General features: G+C 38.5%; 3 protein-coding genes across 3 annotated transcripts; all 3 read left to right on the plus strand.

The window, feature by feature from the left end:
* Positions 1-10787: 10787 nt before the first annotated feature.
* On the plus strand, positions 10788-13352 carry LOC120293392 (disease resistance protein RPM1-like). The gene has a single exon (XM_039312569.1). It carries the CDS (start codon positions 10815-10817, stop codon positions 11589-11591), a length of 777 nt encoding a protein of 258 aa, XP_039168503.1. The 5' UTR covers positions 10788-10814; the 3' UTR covers positions 11592-13352.
* Positions 11619-13007, plus strand: LOC120293647 (disease resistance protein RPM1-like). Its single transcript, XM_039313351.1, has one exon. The coding sequence runs from the start codon at positions 11619-11621 to the stop codon at positions 13005-13007; it is 1389 nt and encodes a 462-aa protein (XP_039169285.1).
* Positions 13353-18729: 5377 nt separating the features above from the next.
* Positions 18730-21503, plus strand: LOC120293648 (disease resistance protein RPM1-like). Its single transcript, XM_039313352.1, is given in 2 exon segments — positions 18730-19678; positions 19681-21503. Coding segments are annotated over 2 exon segments (2772 nt in total).
* The last annotated feature ends 1562 nt before the right edge of the window (positions 21504-23065 follow it).

A 23065-nucleotide genomic window follows, 5' to 3' on the forward strand; every position in this document is an offset into this window, starting at 1 on the left:
GCAGCCCTCTCGGTAGCCGATCCCAGGCCCGAGAAGGGACCTAGTAGCCCAATGACCCGTGCCGGAAAGGAAACTTTGCGGATTCTTTGACTCAATGAAGCTAGCTTTAGAAAGCTTAAGACAATGGTATTCAGAAACAGAATAATTTGCCTGCAAATGTTCAGTGACTTTCACTGGAAGCAATTATCTGATTTCAATAGCCCGCCGATAGCCATTCAAGAATGTGTCACTCTCATTAAAATTAGTATAAAAGTATATTCAGCACTTGCAATTAACTTGCCTAGCAAGCAAAAATTTTAATTAGAACCATATTAGAAATTTCCGTATATAAAACATGAGTGAATTGGAAAATAATTAACTTTCTTATCATTTCCTTTTCCTTTGAAAAGTTAAACATCTATCTTAATAAAAGTTTCACAGAGTTAGGTATATTAGTACACAAACCAAGCAAATTAAGGAGCACGCAATCATACTAAAAGATATCAATAATGGTTATTTTCAACTTAGTAAATAGAAAGAGTGTAAGGTTCTTTAATTTGTTAAGCGGGGTGTGGGCGTAAGACACCACAAGTGCCATAATCAAGACGCGCACGGGGCCATAAAGTCAAAACTAAACGATACACTTAAGCCGCCACTTTTTTTTTCGAGTGGGACACTTAAGTGCCACCTCGGCGACACTTCACGGAATCTACGTGTGCAATATTTTCTTATTATTTTTGCCTATGTGGCTCCGGAGCTCCAAATCAGCATAAAAATTAAAAAAATTAAAAAAATTAAAATTTTTAATTTTAAAAAATTTTAAAAAATTAAAAAATTTTAAAAATAAGAAAATTTGAAAAATTTTAATTTTAAAAAATTTTAAAAATTTTTTAAAAAAGAAAATTTTAAAAATTTTAATTTTAAAAAATTAAAAAATTTTAAAAAATAAGAAAATTTTAAAAATTTTACTTTTAAAAAATTTTAAAAATTTTAATTTTAAAAAATTAAAAAATTAAAAAAATTTTAAAAAAAAAGAAAATTTAAAAAATTTAAAAAATTTAAAAAAAAATTTTAAAATTGTTTTTAAAAAAATTAAAAAATTTTAAGAAAATAATAAAATTTAAAAAATTTTAATTTTAAAAAATTTAAAAAATTTAAAAATTAATAATAAGAAAATTTAAAAAAATTTAAAAATTAAAAAAGGGGGGGGCGGCGGCGGAGGTGGCGGCGGTGAGGGAGCCGGTGGTGGTGGCAAGGGAGCCGCCCCATTCGGCCTCCCACTCCCCACTTTTTTATAATTTTTTATAATTTTAATTTTTTTAAAAAATTTTCTTAATTTTTAAAAATTTTAAAATTTTCTTAAATTAAAAAAAAATTAAAATTTTCTTAATTTAAAAAAAATTAAAATTTTCTTAATTTTTTTAAATTTTTTAAAATTTTCTTAATTTTTTTAAATTTTTTAAAATTTTCTTAATTTTTTAAATTTTTTAAAATTTTCTTAATTTTTTAAAATTTTCTTAATTTTTTAAAATTTTTAAATTTTTTAAAATTTTTAAAATTTTTAAAATTTTTTTAATTTTTAAAATTTTTCTTATTTTTAAAATTTTAAAAATTTTAACATTTTTAAAATTTTTCTTAATTTTTTAAATTTTTTCTTAATTTTTAAAATTTTTCTTAATTTTTTAAATTTTTCTTATTTTTTTAAATTTTTGAATATTTTAAATCTAATTTAATTAATTTATATACTATTATTTACACGTAGACGCGAAACGGCGTCGTTTTGCATTTTCTCCGCCACGTCGGCGTGCAAAACGACGCCGTTTGGGACCGAGCTCGCGGAAAGTCGCCACGTCAGCCATTTGGCCGGATTTTCACGGAGTGGCACTTAAGTGTCCCATTTTACTCAGATGATGGCACTTAAGTGTACCATTTTAAAGTTATGGCGACTTAAGTGTCGTCTTGATTTATGGCGCTGCAAGCACAGGGTGTCCCGCACTCGCGGGGTGTGCATCTTGACCAGACAGCGTTGAAGTGATGGATGACTAGACATCAAAAGCTTGACTATTTATACACCAAACCCCCAGCCTCTGCAATCACTATGTTAGAGAATACCAGCTAGTGTATTCTCCGGAGCTTCGATATATGCAAAATAGAGCATGGCAGAAATTACAATAAACTACCTACTTGACAAGCTCAAGGACTTTCTAGAGAATGGGGTTCTATTCAAAGGTGCCGAGGAAGAAGTTACTTCAGTGAAGAGACAATTGGAGTACATAAGGGCATTCTTGAGGGTTGCAGATTCCCTGGAAGAGAGCGAAGAGGAAGTCAAAGTATGGGTGAAGCAGCTGAGAGAAATCGCATATGACGGTGATGATGCTCTTGATGAGTTCAAACTTCTCCTGGCGCACGATCATGGAATTTGTTCTCCCAATCTTCTCTCCAAGATGTCCTGCTGTATCAAGAACATGAAAGGTCGATACCGAATTGCTTCGGAGATGAAATCCATCAACTCCAAAATCATAAACATATATGGACACTGGAGAATCTGTCACGCCCCAAACCCCGAGCGCCTGCCCATCCCTCTCTAATCAATAATATCTTGTAACTTCCCAGGACGAATCGCCGACCCTTTTTGTTTTATTGCACATGCGGAAGCAGAAATATAATCCCCTGACAGTAATCATCTCAGGATAGAAAAGTAGGACAATAGATTCAAAACAAACATGCTTTTATATTCACATAGAGTCAAATACAAGGTCTATAATCAAAAGACTTCAAAAGTCTAGCCTTCCAAAAAGAAGCGGTCCTAGTCGACCCACACTTCCGATCACCTCCTCTCTGGTCCAGGTCCTCACACAATGACCCTGAAAATTGTTATTCAATAACCAGTGAGACAATGTCTCAGTAAGTTCACCCACTAAACCCCGATTAGGAGGGAAATACGCTTAGAGGCGCCCTAACCACACAATCATACAATTGGCACAGAGGACTTACCTCGCCTCAAATCCACCCTGCAGGTCAGCACAGTTTGTATATCTCATGCATGAAATCGATGCACCCAACAATTGAAACGCATTACTCAACTCAATAAATCGCAGGAGTCTAGATTGTAGGGTCAAATCGTTATGACACATCCCATATCATGTTACACAATTTTGTCCCATAATCTGACGCATCTATTCCACTCAACATGCGTTCCAATTAATAATTACGCCCGCTCTAGGGCACGACCTACTCGAAGTTCGGCGGTCTACTGGCGTAGCTAGGCATCGTCTCACCCCATTGAGTACTGTTACGTCTCTCTCAGAGACGACTTTCCCGAAGGAGCATAAGTCCAGAATCTACTGCGACCCGAATCCCAATAAATGGATATCCCATGAAGGGTGACGTCCATCCAACATAGTTCGGGGACGGGTTCTCTTAACCATCACACGACCAATCAATCTCAGCCTAGGACACTGTGCATTGCACTCAAATGTCTCAATTAAAATAGTGATCCTGGCCTATTTTATTCGTATTAAAAATATCCAGTGAAATTGGTCGTGCATGGGTACACGGTCAGATTGGACCTGAAAAATTCATGACCTTCTTTTAAAATCCCACTGGTTTATATAGTACATAAAATCATTTTCGGTGTTAAAACCCGACACCCAGAATTTTCTGAATAAATATTGAATTTTATAAATTTACGGAATAAATGTCCAAATATCCAATTAGCACTCAATTTGCATAATTTAACATTCGATTGCAGAAATTAACCACACCATTGCAATCAGCACGAAATTCCAATCATCGACTATCTCAGCCTAATTTCTGGAAAAATAATTAATAATTAAATAATTACTGAAATTAATTAAATAAATGCAATAAATACTAAAAATACTAACTTAGGCTAAATAATTCTAATCTAACCACCCATTCAGCTAAATAAATTATTCTAACCATTCTAACTAAATCACAACATACTAACCTAATTTACTAAAGTCTCTAACCACCTAATTAAATAATCTAACTAACCTAATTTAAGTAACTAACTAATAATTAAACTAATTACAGTTAAATAAATCTAAACACCCCTTAGACATCATTAGCCTACTAAGAAGAGTTTAGTAAATAAACTCACCGGGTTAATTGCGGAAACCGGTTCACCGCGACGACGATGCAACAGCGGCCAAAATCTTAATTTTCGGCGGCATCGGTGAACTCTCAAGCTGGGCCTAAGCGGGCCCAACAACTCTCAAGCTAGGTGATTTAGCCCAATTGTCAATATGGGCCAAAGGACGTTATTTACACACTATTTTGTCGACTTCATCTCAACGGGGAGACACGGTGGCCAATTTGTATTAAATTAATGTCATGTCAGATCTTCTGGCTACACAAATCGCCTATAGCGATCAAGTGAACAATTTTTAATTAATGTGACATACAGTTGATCGAAAAAAGTTATGGCACTCAACGGCATCCTATGAAAGTTTAACACCCGTGATTTACTTTTTCCTTGTAATCATTGATTTAATTGAGCCAATTAAGTCAAAAATTCACTAAATATGATAATTAAGGGAGGGATTATTATTCAATAAAAAGAAAAACTCATCAATGACAAGAAGAACCTTGCCAAATATATTTCTGAAACCTACCTATAATGATCGTTGTCTTATGTTTTGTATGAGCTTAATAATATTCATCAAACAACTCTTTATTGTTATTTGGGAAAATTCCAAAAATGGGCTCGAAGTACCCTTGTTTTTTCAAATTAGGGCCTAAAGTGGATCTTATTTCAAATAAAGGCCTGAAGTTGACATATCAATCTTAAAGAAAGATCTAAAGCAGTTATGGCTATTTTAAATAAGGACCTAGCATTGTTGGCTCGCTAGCTGGCAAAAAATTTCAACCAATCAGGGATATTTCCGTCCAAATATAATTTCAATTAAAATCAAATTAAAAAGTAGCAAAAACAAAGGTGGGAAGGTCTCCTGCCAATGGCCGTCATCCCAACACTAGTGAGGCAACAACAATGGCTGGCGAGGTCGTCGGTGCTTGAACGAGAGCCGGCGACCCTCTCCAAAGATAGGAAAGGGCCCCGATAGGGCGGCGAGCACAAGTGGGAGCAAGAGCTCCCTTCATGTGTTCTTATTTGTTTTTTAAGTTAAATTTTATTTGAGTTTGGAAAGAAAAAACATAAAAATTAAAAATTAAAAAATTAAATTTAAAAGATGAAATTACCCTTCACCAAACAAAGTGAGTTTATGCCCTTATTTGAGATTGATATAGTTAGTCCAAGCTCTTATTTAAAAATAAATTCACTAAAACTCTTATTTAAGAAAATAATGACAGGCTCTTGCTTGAAATAATGTTCGTTCTTATTCAAGAAAATAATGGCACTTCAAATCTTTATTTGGATTTTTGCCTTGTTATTTTCAACCCTACCAAATTTAAAATTCAATCCTCAAATTTTCACTATTCTATAAATCATATATATCAATGATTTAAAAGATCCAATGAAATATAGAATTTTCTTAATATATAAAATAAGACGGGAATTACTTAATTCATTCAAGAGAAAAAATAATTTGTGGCAAATAGAAACTTGCCAAATTTAATGTTCAACCTTCTTATTATAGTTCAAGTCCGGTATTGCAGTTTACAGTGTGCCTTTACGAAAAGATGGTTCGAAATGCAAGGTGTGACACCCCAAATTCTTCAAAGATAGGAGTAATAACCTAGCAACCCTTCTACTAGAATAACACAACCTTAAACCACTCAAAATCCCAACTATAAAAATTCCCCACAATAGCGCCCTCGCTCTAACAATCACTAATTAAGGAATCTAAAACACACAAAAGATGAATGCAATGAGTAATCACAAGCCAGTGAGTATTGCATATCTCTTATAAATAGATCAAGCACCTAATATGCATAATTACAAAATCAAACCACAACCAGTTAACCCAAATCCATAATATAAGAAACTTATAATTAGGGAATAAGTTATATATGCTTCAATATAGCTATATTTATAGCAAAAATATCCATTTCACAATCATATCAAAACAAATATTAATGGCCTAACCCATTGATTGACCAATCTCATCAAAATCACACGCCAATTATCCATTCCTTTAACCAAACTCATATCACATCACACACCAATAGTCCATTCCATTGGCCAATCTCGTGCATAGGTATCAACCATGGTCATGCATAATGCCTCGTGACAAGGCAACCAAACTCCCTTCTTAGCAAAGTCCCCACCTATATTGCCGATAGTTAGCCCACAAGGATATTCTAAACTAGTATGCATACCCACAAACCCTTCAATGGGCTCATAGTGACACTAAACATCAACACCAATCCACAACAACATTCTCCACGATCCACAAAGCCTCCAAAAACCATTTCATATATCACAATACGTTTTTCAAACTATTTCAAACTTCATTTCGTAAACAAGTTCATAAATCAATTTTCATAAACCATATTTGAAGTCAAAGATTCCTCATGAGTTTTGCCAAAAGGTTTTGCAAACCCTGGTCAATCAGTTTAGACTATAATACAAAGGCAAAAGAATGTTTCAAGTGCCAAAAGTTGGCACAAAGGGACACTTAAATACCAAAACTTACAAAAATAACACTTAAGTGCCACTTTTTTATGAAAAAATGGACACTTGAGTGCCACATCCGACAAGCCTCACTAGAAATCCTACATGGTATTTTTTTATTAATTTTCTTGCTTACGTGGCTCGTCGGAATGCCGAATCAACAAAACACACACAAAAACGACGTTGTTTTAGCATAATTCAAATATGATAAAAAAATTAATTTAATTAAATTTAAAATAATAATAATTTATTTATTAAAAAAAACAGAGGAAGAGGAGGAGGAGGAGGAGGAAGGCAGTGGTAGTTGAGGGCTAAGCCCTCATCGCCGCTGCCTCCCCGCCATGGCCAAAAGGTGGGGGAGGGTTGACCAAGGCCATCGAGCCACGGCCAAGGGCCGACAGTCCCAACCAACCGGCAGCGAGGGCCTACATGCCTTCACCTAGATCCAGCGACCCTAGCCCGGATCTAGGGTGAGGGCACGCAGTCCTCACCGCCGATCAGCTAAGGCCGTTAGCCTCGGCCCGAGCTCGGCGGCCCGACCCGACCCTCCCCCACCTCACCGGTGACGGAGGGGAAGCTACCTCCCTCCTTTAAAAAAAAAAATATATATATATATATATAATTATTAATTAATTAATTTTTAAAATTTTAATTTAATTAGTTATTATATTAAAGTTCGAATTATACTAAAACGACGTCGTTTTGACACTTTGTTTAGCCACATCGGTATAAAAAATGACGTCGTTTTGCGCGCAGATTGCGGAAAATTGCCACGGTAGCATTTTGACAGGATTTTCTCGCCGGTGGCATTTAAGTAATCTATTTTGCTCCGATTTTGGCACTTAAGTGTTACTTTTATAACTTTTGACATTTAAGTGTCCCTTTGTACCAATTTTGACACTTGGTGTCCGGGTGTTATAATACAAAGATAACATTTTCATATCTAATACGCAAATGATAGTAAATGCTTGATCCAAATATACTCATTATTAACTCATAGCATAACTAATCTATTTTGCTTTCGAAATTTGAGTTTACAAACCTAAAGAAGAGATAGCACCACTCACCCAGGAATATCCAAACCAAACAACACATAACTAATAAAAGCAAAACCTCCTAATTCTAACATTTAAACAAGATTCGACGTTAAAATCAAGTAAAATTCTATCTCGATTGCAAAATAGTTAAACTATGCCTACATGCTAACAAAACAACTTCTAAAAGGTAACAAATAGCTAACCCAAAGTGATTATTTACACCTAAACACAAGTAGAACTCGAATACAAAACCCTAAAATTTTGCTCTAACTAAACCATTTCACCAAAACAACTCCTATCAAAACCACAACTCTATAATGTCATCATCCACCATTTCCCTAAAATATTTTTTTTTATGACCCAGGGAACCCGCGCACCGTACCAACATGGACAGCCCAACAGGCCCGGGATAACGGGGGGTAAACCCTGGGGCGACGCTAGCGGAGGACCCACCACCCTAACGTCGCACTTAAGATCCCGTGTAGCTAGTGGGATTCGAACTCCTCTCCTCTCGCAAAGGATCATGGGAGCACTTATCCAACTAGGCCACTGCAGGCGGTGGTTCCATTTTCCTAAAATCTTACAGCTCAACAACTCAATAATCGAATTTCATGGCTCAATTTTTACAAAAATTCAACTACACAATTGAACTCCAGAAAATACTCCAATTGGAATATCAAAGGACTCCCAACATTGCAATTCACAGTTGATTTAGCTTCACAAAGCTGTCGGGACCAAATTTTTGGGTACCTCCTAGGATTTGGCTAATAGATTATTAAGCCTAAACTTAGCTTGGGCTCTCCTAAGCTCATATCAATTCGCAACTTAGGTTCAAGTTTTTAATATGCCAATGATTTTTCAATTAGAAATCGTCACTAATCTATTGTTAGTGGGTCAATTAGAAATCCAAATAAAGTAACGGGAAATTTACTTTACTTCTGCGAACCAAAGATTTGTGAGTTCAGAAACTTGATTACACTAGCTTTCACGAACGCCATTTCAGTACCTTTCTCTTTTATTTCGAAAAAAATGTTTTGCAGGCAGCTTGAATTGATTTTAATTTATTTCCCTAACATGCACCAATTTAACACTCAGATAAAGCAGTGAGTAAATTGCAAGACTTACATCATAGCAACGAAAGCATTTGCAATGTTATATCGAATTCACATCGACGGTCTTACATATGATTTCTAATTAACACGTAATTTCTTTTTCTTTTTTTCAATTATTTAATTAAAATCATGCTTTATGCAATGCATGCCATTAATTTAACATGAAATGATATAACATAGCAATATGACCTAACCTATATGACATAAATAAAATAAAAGCATGCGGTCTATCCTAGAAAATTAATTAATTTATCCTAAGACAATTTTTCGTTTTTCTTCATGAAATTCGAAATTAAAGAAATTAACAATTAAATGTGCAATCTAAATTAACCAAATGACCCGATTCGATTACGGGAAATTTCTAATTAAATGAACCTAGCAACAATCACTAAATGACGTGCATTTCATGAACTTAATTCTATATGACATGGGCATTTTTTGTATTTTTTTATGAAAATTCATAACTAAAATTGCTAAAAATAAAAATCTAAAGTGAGATATTATCTATTTGACATGCAATTTAATTCAAAAATATTATTTAACCTAGATACTATCTAACATGCATTAAAAAAAAAACCTATCTATTCTATCATGCAATTTTATCTAGAAAAACCAATTCTAATATACATAACATGCAAATGCAATTTTTTTGGATTTTTGGGATAGACAAAACAATTAAAAGATACACACCAAATCATCCATGATCATTGAAGAAATTATCCATTTTTCAAATTTAGAAACGATATCTAATCAAATAAAAATCAATAAATTGATCGTAAGCTTTGAAGATCAAGATCAACATAGTCACCGTCGCAACCCCCAGCGATCCGACGTCCCTGCTCGCCGTGCCAACGCCGCCAAGATTGATGTGCATCATGACCAAACAACCATAAATTGATGGAATGACTATGTTGGAATTTGCAATTGCACAAAGCATGATTTGAATATCAATGGTAGATTTTGTTAGAGATGTGCAATTGCATGTGTGTGAAGGAAAAATAATAGAGGATGGACAAGGGACAAGGTAGGATAGTTCAAGAATATAGGTCATGAGATGAAATAAAATAGTTTCATTAGATGAAAAAATAGTTGTACAAATACAGCTGATGGGGTGTTGGTGGAGGAGCTAAAGAAGTGGATCTATGAGCTCACTCCCCACATTCATCATGAATGAGTAATGCCTATTTACAGGCAACTTCACTGCCTTAGCATTACAACCACCTTGGAAGATAGCACAAGTTCAGCCAATTCTTTTGTCCTTTTGCAATCATATTTCAACCTACTTTCTTATCTTATGACTGCAACTCCTCTTTGCTTGCTGCTCACGTCCATCTAAAGTAGTCTAGATTGGACTAGAGATTTCTTTGTCAACAATGGATCGCCAATTTTCAACAGACTAGAAGTCACAAGCTTGACCATTTCCACACCAAACCCCCAGCCTGTGGAAGCACTATGTTAGAGAATACTAGCTAGTGTATTCTCCAGAACTTCGACATATGCAAAATAGAGCATGGCAGATATTGCAGTAAACTACCTTGTTGACAAGCTCAAGGACTTTCTAGAGAATGGGATTCTATTGGGCGGTGCCGAGGAAGAAGTTACTTTAGTGAAGAGACAATTGGAGTACGTAAGGGCACTCCTGAGGATTGCAGATTCCCTGGAAGAGAGTGATGAGGAAGTCAAAGTTTGGGTGAAGCAGATGAGAGAAATCGCATATGACACTGAAGACTCTCTTGATGAGTTCAAACTTCTCCTGGCGCATGATCATGGAATTGGATTTCCGGGTCTTCTCTCCAAAATGTCGTGCTGTATCAAGAACATGAAAGGTCGATACCGAATTGTTTCAGAGATGAAATCCATCAACTCCACAATCAGAAACATATATGATGGACACTGGAGAAACCGAGACAAATTAAAGTCAAACATCGCTATGGCTCTAGTAAGCCAGACGACACATGGCAGGACCAGCGAGGGAATGCTCTTCTTTTAGACAAAGCTGAGCTGGTGGGCGTCAGTGAACCGACAAAAAATCTGGTCGGCTGGCTGACTGAGGGCGCTTCCACTCGGCAAGTAATCTCAGTCGTGGGGATGGGAGGGCTGGGGAAAACTACATTAGTGAAGCAAGTTTACGAAGATCCAGAAGTGAAGAAACATTTCATGATCCGTGCTTGGATGACTCTTTCTCAATCTCCAAACATAGAAGAGCTCCTTCAAGGCATGGTTCGACAAATTATGAGGCATACCCAAGAACCAGTTCCTCCTCTGGAGTACAACATGGACAGATTATGCCAGAAGATGATTATCAAGGACCTGCTACAAAATGCAAGGTACCTGATCATCGTAGATGATGCGTGGCACATAAATGATTGGGATGCGATCAAACATGCATTGCCTAACAACAACTGTGGCAGCCGAATAATCATCACATCCAGGAATTCTGATTTGGCATATACTTCATGTGGGGAATTCACAGGGATGGTTTACAAGATGGGGCCACTGCCAGCTGAACAGTCATGGAAGCTTTTCTGCGCAAAGACTTTTCAGGGAAACTCATGCCCTCCTCATCTAGAGGAGACCTGTAGGCTTATTCTAAGAAAGCGTGAGGGATTGCCACTTGCTATTGTGGCCATCAGTGGTGTTTTGGTTTCAAAAGACACAAGAGAAAAGAATGAATGGGATCTAGTTCATCGCAGTCTTCGTACTGAAATCGATTGCAATGACAAATTCAAAGCCCTGAAGAGAGTCCTTTCACTTAGTTTTGATGACCTGCCATACTACTTGAAGTCCTGTTTCTTGCACTTGAGTGTATTTCCCAGGGGTTACCTCATTAAGCGTGGGAGATTGCTTCGATTATGGATTGCATAAGGATTTGTTGACAAGAAAGAAGGCATGATGGAAGAAGAAGTAGCCCACAGCTACTTAAATGAGCTCGTGAGCAGAAGTCTAGTAGAGATGGCTATCAAAACAATCGATGGAAGGATCGAGTATTGCCGTGTCCATGATTTTCTGCTGGATATTATTACTTCAAAGTCGAGCACCCAAGGCTTTGCAGAAATAGCCATAGAAAAACATCATAAATGGCCTGACAAAGTTCGTCGCCTATCTATACAGAACAGCCTGCAATCTATCCAGCAGAAAAGGTCATTGTCTCAACTCCGTTCTTTATACATGTTTGGGGTAGAGAGATCTTACACGGATGCTGTTCTAGGTAGTGAAATGAGATTGCTCACTGTTGTGGACTTGCAAACTCCTTCTTTGACAAGGTTCCCAGCTCAATTTGCCGAGTGGTGCTTCCTAAGATATCTAAGTTTCAGGGGTAGCAAGGTGAGAGCTGTTCCAAATTCCGTAGGGAAGCTTCAAAACCTAGAGACCCTAGACCTTAAAAATACACATGTCACAGAATTGCCAGTCTTTATCTTGAAGCTCCAACGACTTCGCCATCTAATCATGTTACATCATAGAAAAGCACCTTACCCATGGTTTAGGTATGGCTTCAAGTTCCTAGAAGAAATGGTGGCTCTACAGTTCCTGCAAAAGCTCTACTACATAGAAGCTGGTGACAAGAGAAACAGCAGCTTAATGAGAGAGCTTGGAAAGTTGAAACAATTGAGTAAGTTAGCCATCTTGAAGTTGAGAAAAGAACATGGAAGGGAATTGTGCTTATCGATTGAAAAATTAACCAAGCTTCAATCAATATCTCTAACTTCAGTCAACGAAAATGAGATTATTGATCTACAACCCCTCTCTTCTCCACCTCCATTTCTCCGGAGAATAAACTTGGCAGGATGTCTGGACGCATTACCACATTGGATATCATCTCTTGATAGCCTGATGGTATTGGAGCTGCGATATAGTCGGCTAAAGGATAATCCACTGTCATCTCTTGGGAATTTGCCTAATCTTGTGTGTCTCGAGTTGGTTCAGGCTTATGAAGGAACCAAGTTGCGTTTCAACGCCAACAACTTCATGAAGCTACGGATTCTGGTCCTTGGTCCGTTTGAAAGACTCGAGCGTGTGGAAGTGGAGAAAGGATCAATGCCTTGTCTTGAGGATTTGACTATGGAGAGTTGTAAGCTAATGGAGAAGCTTCCATCCGGTATTGACCACCTGGAAAAGCTGGAAGTGCTGAAGTTTATTGACATGCCTGATGAGTTAGTGAAGAAACTTAGGCGGGATGGACAAGATGATGATTACCTGAAAGTGGCCCATGTTCCAGAAGTATATTATGGTTACCGGAGAGATGGGGGATGGCACGTCGTGCTCACCAAAGCATTTGTATGAGTGTTGAATTTCCTCCGTGCTCAAAATGAGCAGCTGAGCCTAGAACGCGTGTAATACTTCTCAAGAGGCACGAGTCATTGAACGACTTATCATAGAAAATAGTTGTTCCTTTGTGATAAAAATTTGAACACGTAGTCCAAGGTTTCTATGGGTCTGTAAATGACAATTAGTGGCTGGTTCGCATCATTGTGCAACGTCCCTTTTCCTTAGATAAGAGAAGGGTCTTAGTGGGATGGTGTATATTCACTTTGAACTTCTTGGAGGATATGCAAATTTAAGATGAAACTCTGCTCTTGTGAGAAACCTATTAAATGTTTGTCACCAACTTATATGATTACTTGACTATTCCTTTTGTGAGCTTGACCCTAATGGAACATCTCATGATATTGCAATCTTACTTATGAATCACTCAAGAAGACCTCTTGAGACTTAGAGATTGCAATTAGAGTCGCTTCCATCCACTGAACAGTCTCAACATTGCTCTTCTCGTAAATGGCATCCTCAGCTGGCAAAGAAAAAGAGAGTTTCACACCTTGGAGTCCTTTGCTCTTCTACAAGTCAGTGAAGACACTTTCCCATGTTTTCCTCATTTAGCCCACCTTCGCAGGTGTTGGTTTCAAACAAAGGGCAACGCTCCTGGAGTTCTCCATGGAATTTCATTTCGGGTAGAGACTTTAAAATGGTTTTTGCTGCCTTATCATGACAAGTCTCTTACAGTTGTATTAGTCGTATACTGTCCCTATGCCTGGAATTTTAGCGTATGAGACTTCTGGTGAAGGTCCTAGGTCTTGTTTCCCTCGAACTTCATGTTTTTTCCATAGCGTTACATTATCCTTTCAGCAATTTTAAGTGAAACTTGAACAACTTCAACCATGAACCGAATTTTCCCAGATTTTGCACTCAAAATGAACTTGAGGCAGGCGATCACAATAGACAAATAGCACCGATTAGGAGGAGGATCCATATTGAGTCAGCAAGGAGTGAAACGAAAGTGACCACAATCTACTTCCTTGGCCGTAAAAATGAATATTCCTAGAAGGGTGATATCTTCTTGCTGGTGAGGAAAAGCTCTTCCATCAAAAAATTCCATTCATTTCCTATTTATTTTGCAACATCTTCAACCGCACGCTGTTACTTCCAAAGTATTGGGCAGACGCGTCTCACAACAGGACTGGAGTCAACAATATAAAGATGCTGAGAAGTTCCCAGATCTGCGTTAAAGAATAGCACCATAGCTTCACGCTATGGCTCCAGTCCTTTTCACTAAGTAGTTTCATGTTGAAAATGCTGTTGATGAGATCATACCATCAAGCCACACTAGAAGATTTGTGTAATTGGAAAAAATTCCTTGAGGTCAATTATGAAAATTTCAGCACAAGAAATCAGTGTTGCATACAAAATCATTCTTATTGATGACAAAACTTCCCAGCATGCCAGAAAATGTTCTTTATTACAATTTTCAGGGATAATTACATTTCTGAGAGCTTTTATAATAACCAAATTTTATAAACTGATTAGCCACTCACTTCGGAGCATAAGAACAAAAGCTGGAATCTTGAGCCGACCAGAACTTCAGCTTCCATTTCAGTAGTTCAGGGTATAATCCTTTCAGCGCCAAAACTGTCCACCTTGATTGTGCTCCACTTAAGTGAGCCAAAACTCCTCATCTAATGCATCCATCATCCCAAAAAGGTGAGCAGCGGCCCTCGCTTGCTCATTTTTTCAGCTGGCTTCAATAGATGCTGATGCCATCAAAATTTTTATGACACTCAATTATTTGAGGGCTCTTATGCTACATGATCATCTAAATAAGCATAAACTCTTCGTTTAAATGCTCATCCCAATTCAACGACCACAGATTCCCCATCTGCCTGTGCATGCTGTCTAGCTGCATAATCCTAATGTTTCTTTCAGACATCCGGTTAGCTACGTTAATGGTCAAGCTGACTAAATCTCTACTGTTTGTCAACATCTGTAAGCTAGCAGCAGAATACACGGTTGGATACAAGTCGGTTGAGAAATATCAAAGCTTCCGCATTAGTAAGCTCCTGAGAAATAGTACAGGTTAGTGCATGAGAACAGAAGGCAAGAGAAACTAAGGCTCCACTTCTTTTACGGAAAATAAATGATATGAAATATATTTTTTCAAAAATGATCACTCATATCACTCATAAAAATGAATGTACAAAAAAATCCTCATCATCCATGACAATGTTTAGACATAAATTATTGTAAAAATGAAAATATTTCCATTGACTAATTATTTCCAACAATATTAATGATTATTTTTTTTAAAAAATATTTTCCAAATCACTTTTTTTCTCAAAATAAATGAAGCCAAGTCAACGGGCAAAAGCCCTGATAGGGGATGTCACAAGACTAATAATCAACTGGTATTTCAAAAATAAAATGCTGAAGATAGATGCAAGCAAAAGCACCTTCAAATCCCAAAGGTAACGGCATCACCGTATGCCTAAGGCGTTAAATTTAACTATCTAACAAATAATCATCCGATAAAGAAGACTGCCTTAGCTTTAGCTAAAAGCGTGAAGTCTTCTGTTCAGTTGCTGCCGTGGGAAGAACGTGCGTTAATAAAGAAGAACGTGAGTTGATTCTTCTTTTCCCTTATTTAAAGATAGCCCATTGTAATAGGGCCACAAATCATGTGGCTAATGGGTAGCAAAGACCCATAGAAAGAAAGCCCTCCCTCTGAATTGGTTGGCCCATCCTCTGTTGGCCCTGAAAGAACTGCTATGTGATGAGACTCCGCTAGTGAGCTCCTTTTCTTCAAATTATCAATGAAAAGTACATATTTCGGACCAAAAAAACAATAACAATAATAATAATCATCCCATAAAGAAGAACTAAAAGGAAGAGTACTGCATCCAGCATACTGTTTGTGTAAAACATGAGAAACCTTGCAATATCCTTAGGGCATGTTTGGTAACACTCCTAAGAATAAATGATTCTATTGTTTTGTCCCCAGAAAAAAAAAAGAATAGAAATTCGTTTGATAAATTTTTTTTTCTGGGAACAAAAATTCATTTTTTCTCTCGAAAATAGATTTGGAACAGAATTGAGAAAAAAAAAAAGGTTATTTCTTATTCCCCAAAACAATTCCAAGAATCAAATCTAATTTTTTCTTTACTCTCCTCTTTCCTTCTCTTTCATTTTCTTCTTCTTTCTTTTGGCTGGTCGTCGACTCCCAGGCTCTCATGAGAGCGTCGACGACCCCCACCAATGCCGAGCCATAGCAAGACTTGTCGGCTTAAGCGTCGCGGTGGCTAGGCAAGGCTCTAATGAGCTCGCCGGACCTTGCCCGCAAGGCTTTGGCAAACTTGTTGGACCTCTCACCAGGTTGTCGTCAACCATCGCTATGGCTAGTGACCGACCATAAAGAAGAAGAAAGAAAGAAGAAGAGAAAAAGGAAAAGAAAAAAATATATATAATAAAAAGTTAAAAAAATTAAAAGAAATAAAAGAATTTAAGAATTCTATTAAACGCATTTCTATCCTAAGAATGAAAATTTTGTACAATTATCAAACGCGTTCTTTTACTCAAAAATTATTCCGAAAATAGAATTAGAAAAAATTATTTCTAATAAAAAAGTGTTCTTTGAAAAAGAATGGTTACCAAACTCACTCTTAGCTAATTTTATCATGGTACAGACTAGTTGGTGAAGCCACCTATAGAAATAGGTCATTCTTGTACCAGCATGCCGCAAGACTTGTCGCCTTTCCCGAAAATTTGTTCGATAAAATATATGTTGCTGGGTTCTAGAAAATTCAGGAGAGAGGCCCTAAAGATCAAAGAGGCGAGGAAATTGAAGTAGCAATGTCTCACAACAAATATCATCTTTGATATATTCTACAGGAATTGCTAAAACAAACCAATAAATCAAGCTACGTGCAATGGAAGAAGTGGAGGCAAAAAGATATCAAGAGATACCGGTTATAATCAATTGCCTTTCTTTCAAGATTTCTGGTGGCTCAGTTGGGCCTCCTGCTTCCACATCCGTCTCTGATGTCAATGCTTGCAAGATCAACATAAGGTTTTCAAAGCCAGTTGTTCCAGATGAGGCTAAGCAACAAAAAGAAGTTCGCAGGGGGTTGAATATGGAGTGTCGTACTTTTCCTCACTAGTCCGTTTTCCAAAGGTTTGATAAAATGCCAAGCAGGGGACGGAAAATAAGGTACAGAACAGCCGACGTTACGAGTACACAAAGGTATGAGTGACTCAGAACATGTGTCTTGGAATGGTTTTTAACTTTTAGAAAGCATTTTCGTGTTCATTCGGGAGATTGGTGCTGGTAAAAGTAGCTTTCTCATCCTCATGAAATAGCCTTTTCACCCCCAGCCTGGGGCCCGACAGCAGAGCAACTTCGTCAGGCAGGAAGCCGGCTCAAGGTCGTTGCGGCCACAATGGTGCTAATGTTAGCAGCAATGGGGTAGGGCTTTGTCTATTTCTCACTTGGCTGGGAAGGTAAGAAATCTACTTAAATAGAGACTAGAGCCCAGAAATTAGCTTCAAACTGGACATATAAGGATCTCTGCCCTAGTGTCACTGAATGATGTTCCTATTAGCATGAAGCCATGGAAGGATCAAAGAAGAGCACAATGAAAATTTTAAGGATATGAGCTCAGTTGCTTGTCTAGCATTCGTACTAGTCCCCCTTTCCTCGGTGATAATGGACTTTACAAGTATCTCAGCAACAAGTCACATGAACCTCTTAAGCCTTCATGACAACACTAACTCGAACAAGAAATAGCCCAGAAATTGCTAGGTGAATACCAATAACTTCTTTTTGCCTTAGCTTCTGGGGAGGTTTCAGTTCATAAGTCTTGTCCATTTCGAAGCTTTGTACGAAGTTAAGTTGCTTCATATCCATAAAGACCTGGCCAATTCTTTTACTCAAAAAAGCAAAGCTTTGGAAAGCTTTAACACAATGGTATTCTGAAATAGAGCAGTTAGCCCGCTAATTTATGGTAACCTGAAACAGAATAGTTTGCCTGCAAATTTTCAGTGACTTTCACTGGAAACAATTATCAATAGCTGGCCAATAGTCATTCAGGGAAAATGTCACTCTCATTAACATTAGCATGGACAATTTGTTCAGTACTTGCAGCGAACTTGCTTAGTGAATAGGAACTTTGACCATTCAGAAATAAGTCACTCCCTCAGCAACATTATTATAAAAATTTATTCAGCACTAGCAGCGAACTTGCCTGGTAGCAGATCTTGACCATTCAAGAAAAAGTCACTCTCATTAACATTAGTATAAAAGTATATTCAGCACTTGCAGCGAACTTGCTGCGTAAACAAAATTTTTTATTAGAACCATATCAGAAGTTTTCAAGTATAAAACATGAGCGAATTGGAAAAAAGTTGACTTTCTTATCATTTCCTTTGAAAAGTTAAACAACGATCTTAATAAAAGTTTCACAGAATTAGGTATATTAATACAAAAAGCAAGCAAATTAAGTACCGCACAATCATACTAAAAGATATCAATAATGGTTATTTTCAACTTAGTAAAGACACAGTGTAAGGTTTTTTAATTTGTTATGCGGGTGTGCGTCATGACCAAACAGCCATGACTGATGGATGACTAAACATCAGAAGCTTGACCATTTCCACACCAAACCCCCAGCCTGTGGAAGTACTATGTTAGAGGATATCAGCTAGTGTATTCTCCAGAACCTCGATATATGCAAACTAGAGCATGGCAGAAATTGCAGTAAACTACCTATTTGACAAGCTTAAGGACTTTCTAGAGAATGGGGTTCTACTGGGAAGTGCCAAGGAAGAAGTTACTTTAGTTAAGAGACAATTGGAGTACGTCAGGGCATTCCTGAGGGTTGCAGATTCCCTGGAAGAGAGTGACGAGGAAGTCAAAGTTTGGGTGAAGCAGCTGAGAGAAATCGCATATGACACTGAAGATGCTCTCGATGAGTTCAAACTTCTCGCAGCGCATGATCATGGAATTGGTTCTCCTGGTCTTTTCTCCAAGATGTCCTGTTGTATCAAGAACATGAAAGGTCGGTACAGAATTGCTTTGGAGATGAAATCCATCAACTCCAGAATCAAAAACATATTTGATGGACACTGGAGAATCCGAGACAAACTAAGTAAAGTAGAACACCACTTTGGCTCTAGTAAGCCAGACGACACATGGCAGGACCAGCGTGGCAATGCCCTTCTCTTAGACAAAGCTGAGCTCGTGGGCATCAGTGAACCGACAAAAAAGCTGGTTGGCTGGCTCATTGAGGGCACTTCCACACGCGAAGTAATCTCAGTCGTGGGGATGGGTGGACTGGGGAAAACTACATTAGTGAAGCAAGTTTACGAAGATCCAGAAGTGAAGAAACATTTCATGATACGTGCTTGGATAACTCTTTCTCAATCTCCAAATATAGAAGAGCTCCTCCAAGGCATGGTTCAACAAATTATGAGGGAGACCCAAGCAAAAGGTCCTCCTGTACAGGACAACATGGATAGATTATGTCAGAAGATTATTATCAAGGACTTGCTACAAAAAGCAAGGTACCTGATTGTTGTAGATGATGCGTGGCATATAAATGAATGGGATGTGATAAAACATGCATTGCCTAATAACAACTGTGGCAGCCGAATAATTATCACATCCAGGAATTCTGATTTAGCAAATATCTCGTGCGGGAATTCAGAGGGATGGTTTACAAGATGGAGCCACTGCCAGGTGAAGAGTCATGGAAGCTTTTCTGTGCAAAGACATTTCAGGGGAACTCCTGCCCTCCTCATCTAGAGGAGACCTGTAGGCTTATTCTAAGAAAGTGCGAGGGATTGCCACTTGCTATTGTGGCCATCAGTGGTGTTTTGGTTTCAAAAGACACGAGAAAAAAGGCTGAATGGGATCTGGTTCATCGAAGTCTCCGTACTGAAATAGATTGCAATGACAAACTCAGAACCTTGAAGAGAGTCCTTTCACTTAGTTTTGATGACCTCCCATACTACTTGAAGTCCTGTTTCCTGCACTTGAGCGTGTTTCCCAGGGGTTACCTCATTAGCTGTGGGAGATTGATTCGATTATGGATTGCAGAAGGATTTGTAGACAAGAAAGAACGTATGACAGTAGAAGAAGCAGCCCAGGGCTACCTATATGAGCTCCTGGACAGAAGCCTGATAGAAGTGGCTGTTAAAGCTGGCGATGGAAGGATCCAGGATTGCCGTATCCATGATTTTCTGCTGGATATTATTACTTCAAAGTCGACTAACCAAGGCTTTGCAGAAACAGTGATAGAAAAACATTATAAATGGCCAGATAAAGTTCGTCGCCTATCAATACAGAACAGCCTGCAAGCTACCCAACAGAAAAGGTCATTGTCTCGACTACGTTCCTTATATCTGTTTGGGGTAGAGAGATCTTCCATGGATGCTGCTCTAGGTAGTGATATGAGACTGCTCACTGTTTTGGACTTGCAAACAGCTTCTTTGACAAGGTTCCCAGCTCAAGTTGCCGAGTGGTGCTGCCTGAGATATCTAAGTTTCAGGTACAGCAAGGTGAGAACTGTTCCATATTCCATAGGGAACCTTCAAAACCTAGAGACCCTAGACCTTAAACACACATATGTCACAGAATTGCCAGTTGTGATTTTGAAGCTTCGACAACTTCGTCATCTACTCGTATATCATTATGCAAACAGAGCCTACTCATGGTTTAAGTATGGCTTCAAGTTCCCAGATGGAATAGCTACTCTACAGTCCCTACAAAAGCTCTGCTACATAGAAGCAGGTAGTGAGAGAAACAGCAGCTTAATGAGAGAGCTTGGAAAGTTGAAACAATTGAATAGGTTAGGCATCGTGAAGTTGAGAAAAGAAGATGCAAGGGAACTGTGCTTGTCCATTGAAAAGTTGACCAAGCTTCAAGCATTATCTGTAAATTCAGTGGATGAAAATGAGATTATTGATCTACAACCCCTCTCTTCTCCACCTCCATTTCTCCAGAGAGTCTACTTGACAGGACGTCTTGAGGCGTTACCAGATTGGATATCATCTCTTGATAGCCTAATGGTATTGTATCTGAGATGTAGTCAGTTAAAGGATAATCCTCTGCCATCTCTTGGGAAATTGCCTAATCTTGTGCATCTCGCCTTGCTTCAGGCTTATGAAGGAACCAAGCTGTGTTTTAAAGCCTACGACTTTATGAAGCTAAGGTTTCTGATCCTTGGTCCTTTTGACAAACTCAAATGCGTGGAAGTGGAAAAGGGATCCATGCCTTGTCTTGAGGAGTTGATTATTGAGAGTTGTAAGTTATTGAAGAAGCTTCCATCCGGTATTGAGCACCTGAAAAAGCTGAAAGTGATGAAGTTTGTTGACATGCCTGATGAGTTTGTGAAGAAACTTATGCCAGATGGACAAGACGATATTTACCTGAAAGTGGCCCATGTTCCAGAAGTATATTACGGTTACCGAAGAGGTGGAGGATGGGAAGTCGTGCTCGCCAAGGCATTTGTGTGAGGAGCGTTGAATTTCCTCCATGCTTGAAATGACTGGCTGAGCCTAGGCTGTATAATACTTTTTGCGAGGTATTAGCGATTGAATGACTGTAATGCTCGAAAATCCTTGTTACTTCGTGATAATAGTTTAAAAGCATAGTGTAGGGTTACTATGGGTCTGTAAATGACATTTAGCAGCTGTTGGCAATATTCTGCAACGTCCCTTTTCCTCACAGAAGAGAAGGGTCAAGTGATGGTGTATATACACCTTTGAACTTCTTGGAGTGTATGCAGATTTGAGATGAAATTCTGCTATTATGAGAAACCATTTAGATGTTTGTCACCACCGTACATGATTATTTGAGTATTACTTTTGCGGGCTAGGCCCAAATGGTGCGTATCAGGTTGTTAAGAGTCCTACTTGTGAAGCATCCGATGCGCCACCTGGGGTGTTACAGTTTCAGTCCCCCGAACAGTCCTACAAGTCAGTGAAGACACTTTCCCATGTTTTCTTCTTTAAAAATGGCTTTTGCTGCCTTGACCACGACAAGTCTCTTGCGGTTCCGTTAATCGTATAACGTCCCCATGCCAGGAATTTTAGCATACGAGACTTCTGGTGAAGGTCAAAAGTTTTGTTTTCCGGGAACTTACATGCTTTTTTCCATAAACATCCTCTCTTCTCTCTCCCTTCCCTCCTCACCACCACCCCCCGCCCCAACCTCAATGGACAGTAGCTTCACTCTATTTGTTTCGCAAAAATTTTGACATTTCTGAAAAAAAAATTCCTATGCAAGGTTCCTGAACCAAGCCTCTGTGGACCCAAGCTTGGCATTTGTAGACCTGGGCCAAGCCTCGATGGACCCAAACCGGAGCATCGATGACTTGAACATGATGGTCAAGTACCCAAGCAAGGGCACCGGGGTCTAGGGGCCCAGCCTCGAGAGACACAGGCCTGAGTGCCATTGACCCAGCCACAAGAGTCGGGTACTTGAGCACTGCCGCCAGGAACCCCAACACAGATACCAGGGTCTTGGACCCAGCCTCCAAGGACCTAGACTCGGCCTTTACGAACCCCGACCCACGTGTGACGGGGGCGCATGAGCCAAGTACCTGAGCATGGCTGCCCAAGACTCGCGCTCCTACATCAGGATCTCAGGCCCCGGTGCCTGGTATCTTGATGGAGGCAAAGTAAAACGACAACTTCAACCATGAATCGTATGTTTTAGGATTTTGCGCTCAAACAAAACTCGAGGAAGGCAGTGACAACCGACAATAAGCACCAACTAGGAAGAGGATCCATATTGAATCGGCAAGGAGTGAGACGAAAGTGACCACTGTCAATTTCCCTGGCCATACAAATGCCCATTCACGCAACGGCGGAATCTTGATGGAGAGGAAAAGCTCTTCCATCAAGGAATTGCATTCATTTCCTTCGTATTTTGCAACATCTTCAACAGCAAGATGTTACTTCCAAATTACTGGGCGAACGTTCCACAACAGGACAGGTCTCAACCATAATCAAGTACCTTTCTTTCAAGATTTTTTATGGCTCAGTAGGACCTCCTGCTTCCCCATCCATATCTG

This window comes from Eucalyptus grandis, chromosome 5, assembly GCF_016545825.1.
Source record: "Eucalyptus grandis isolate ANBG69807.140 chromosome 5, ASM1654582v1, whole genome shotgun sequence".
Lineage (NCBI taxonomy): Eukaryota > Viridiplantae > Streptophyta > Magnoliopsida > Myrtales > Myrtaceae > Eucalyptus > Eucalyptus grandis.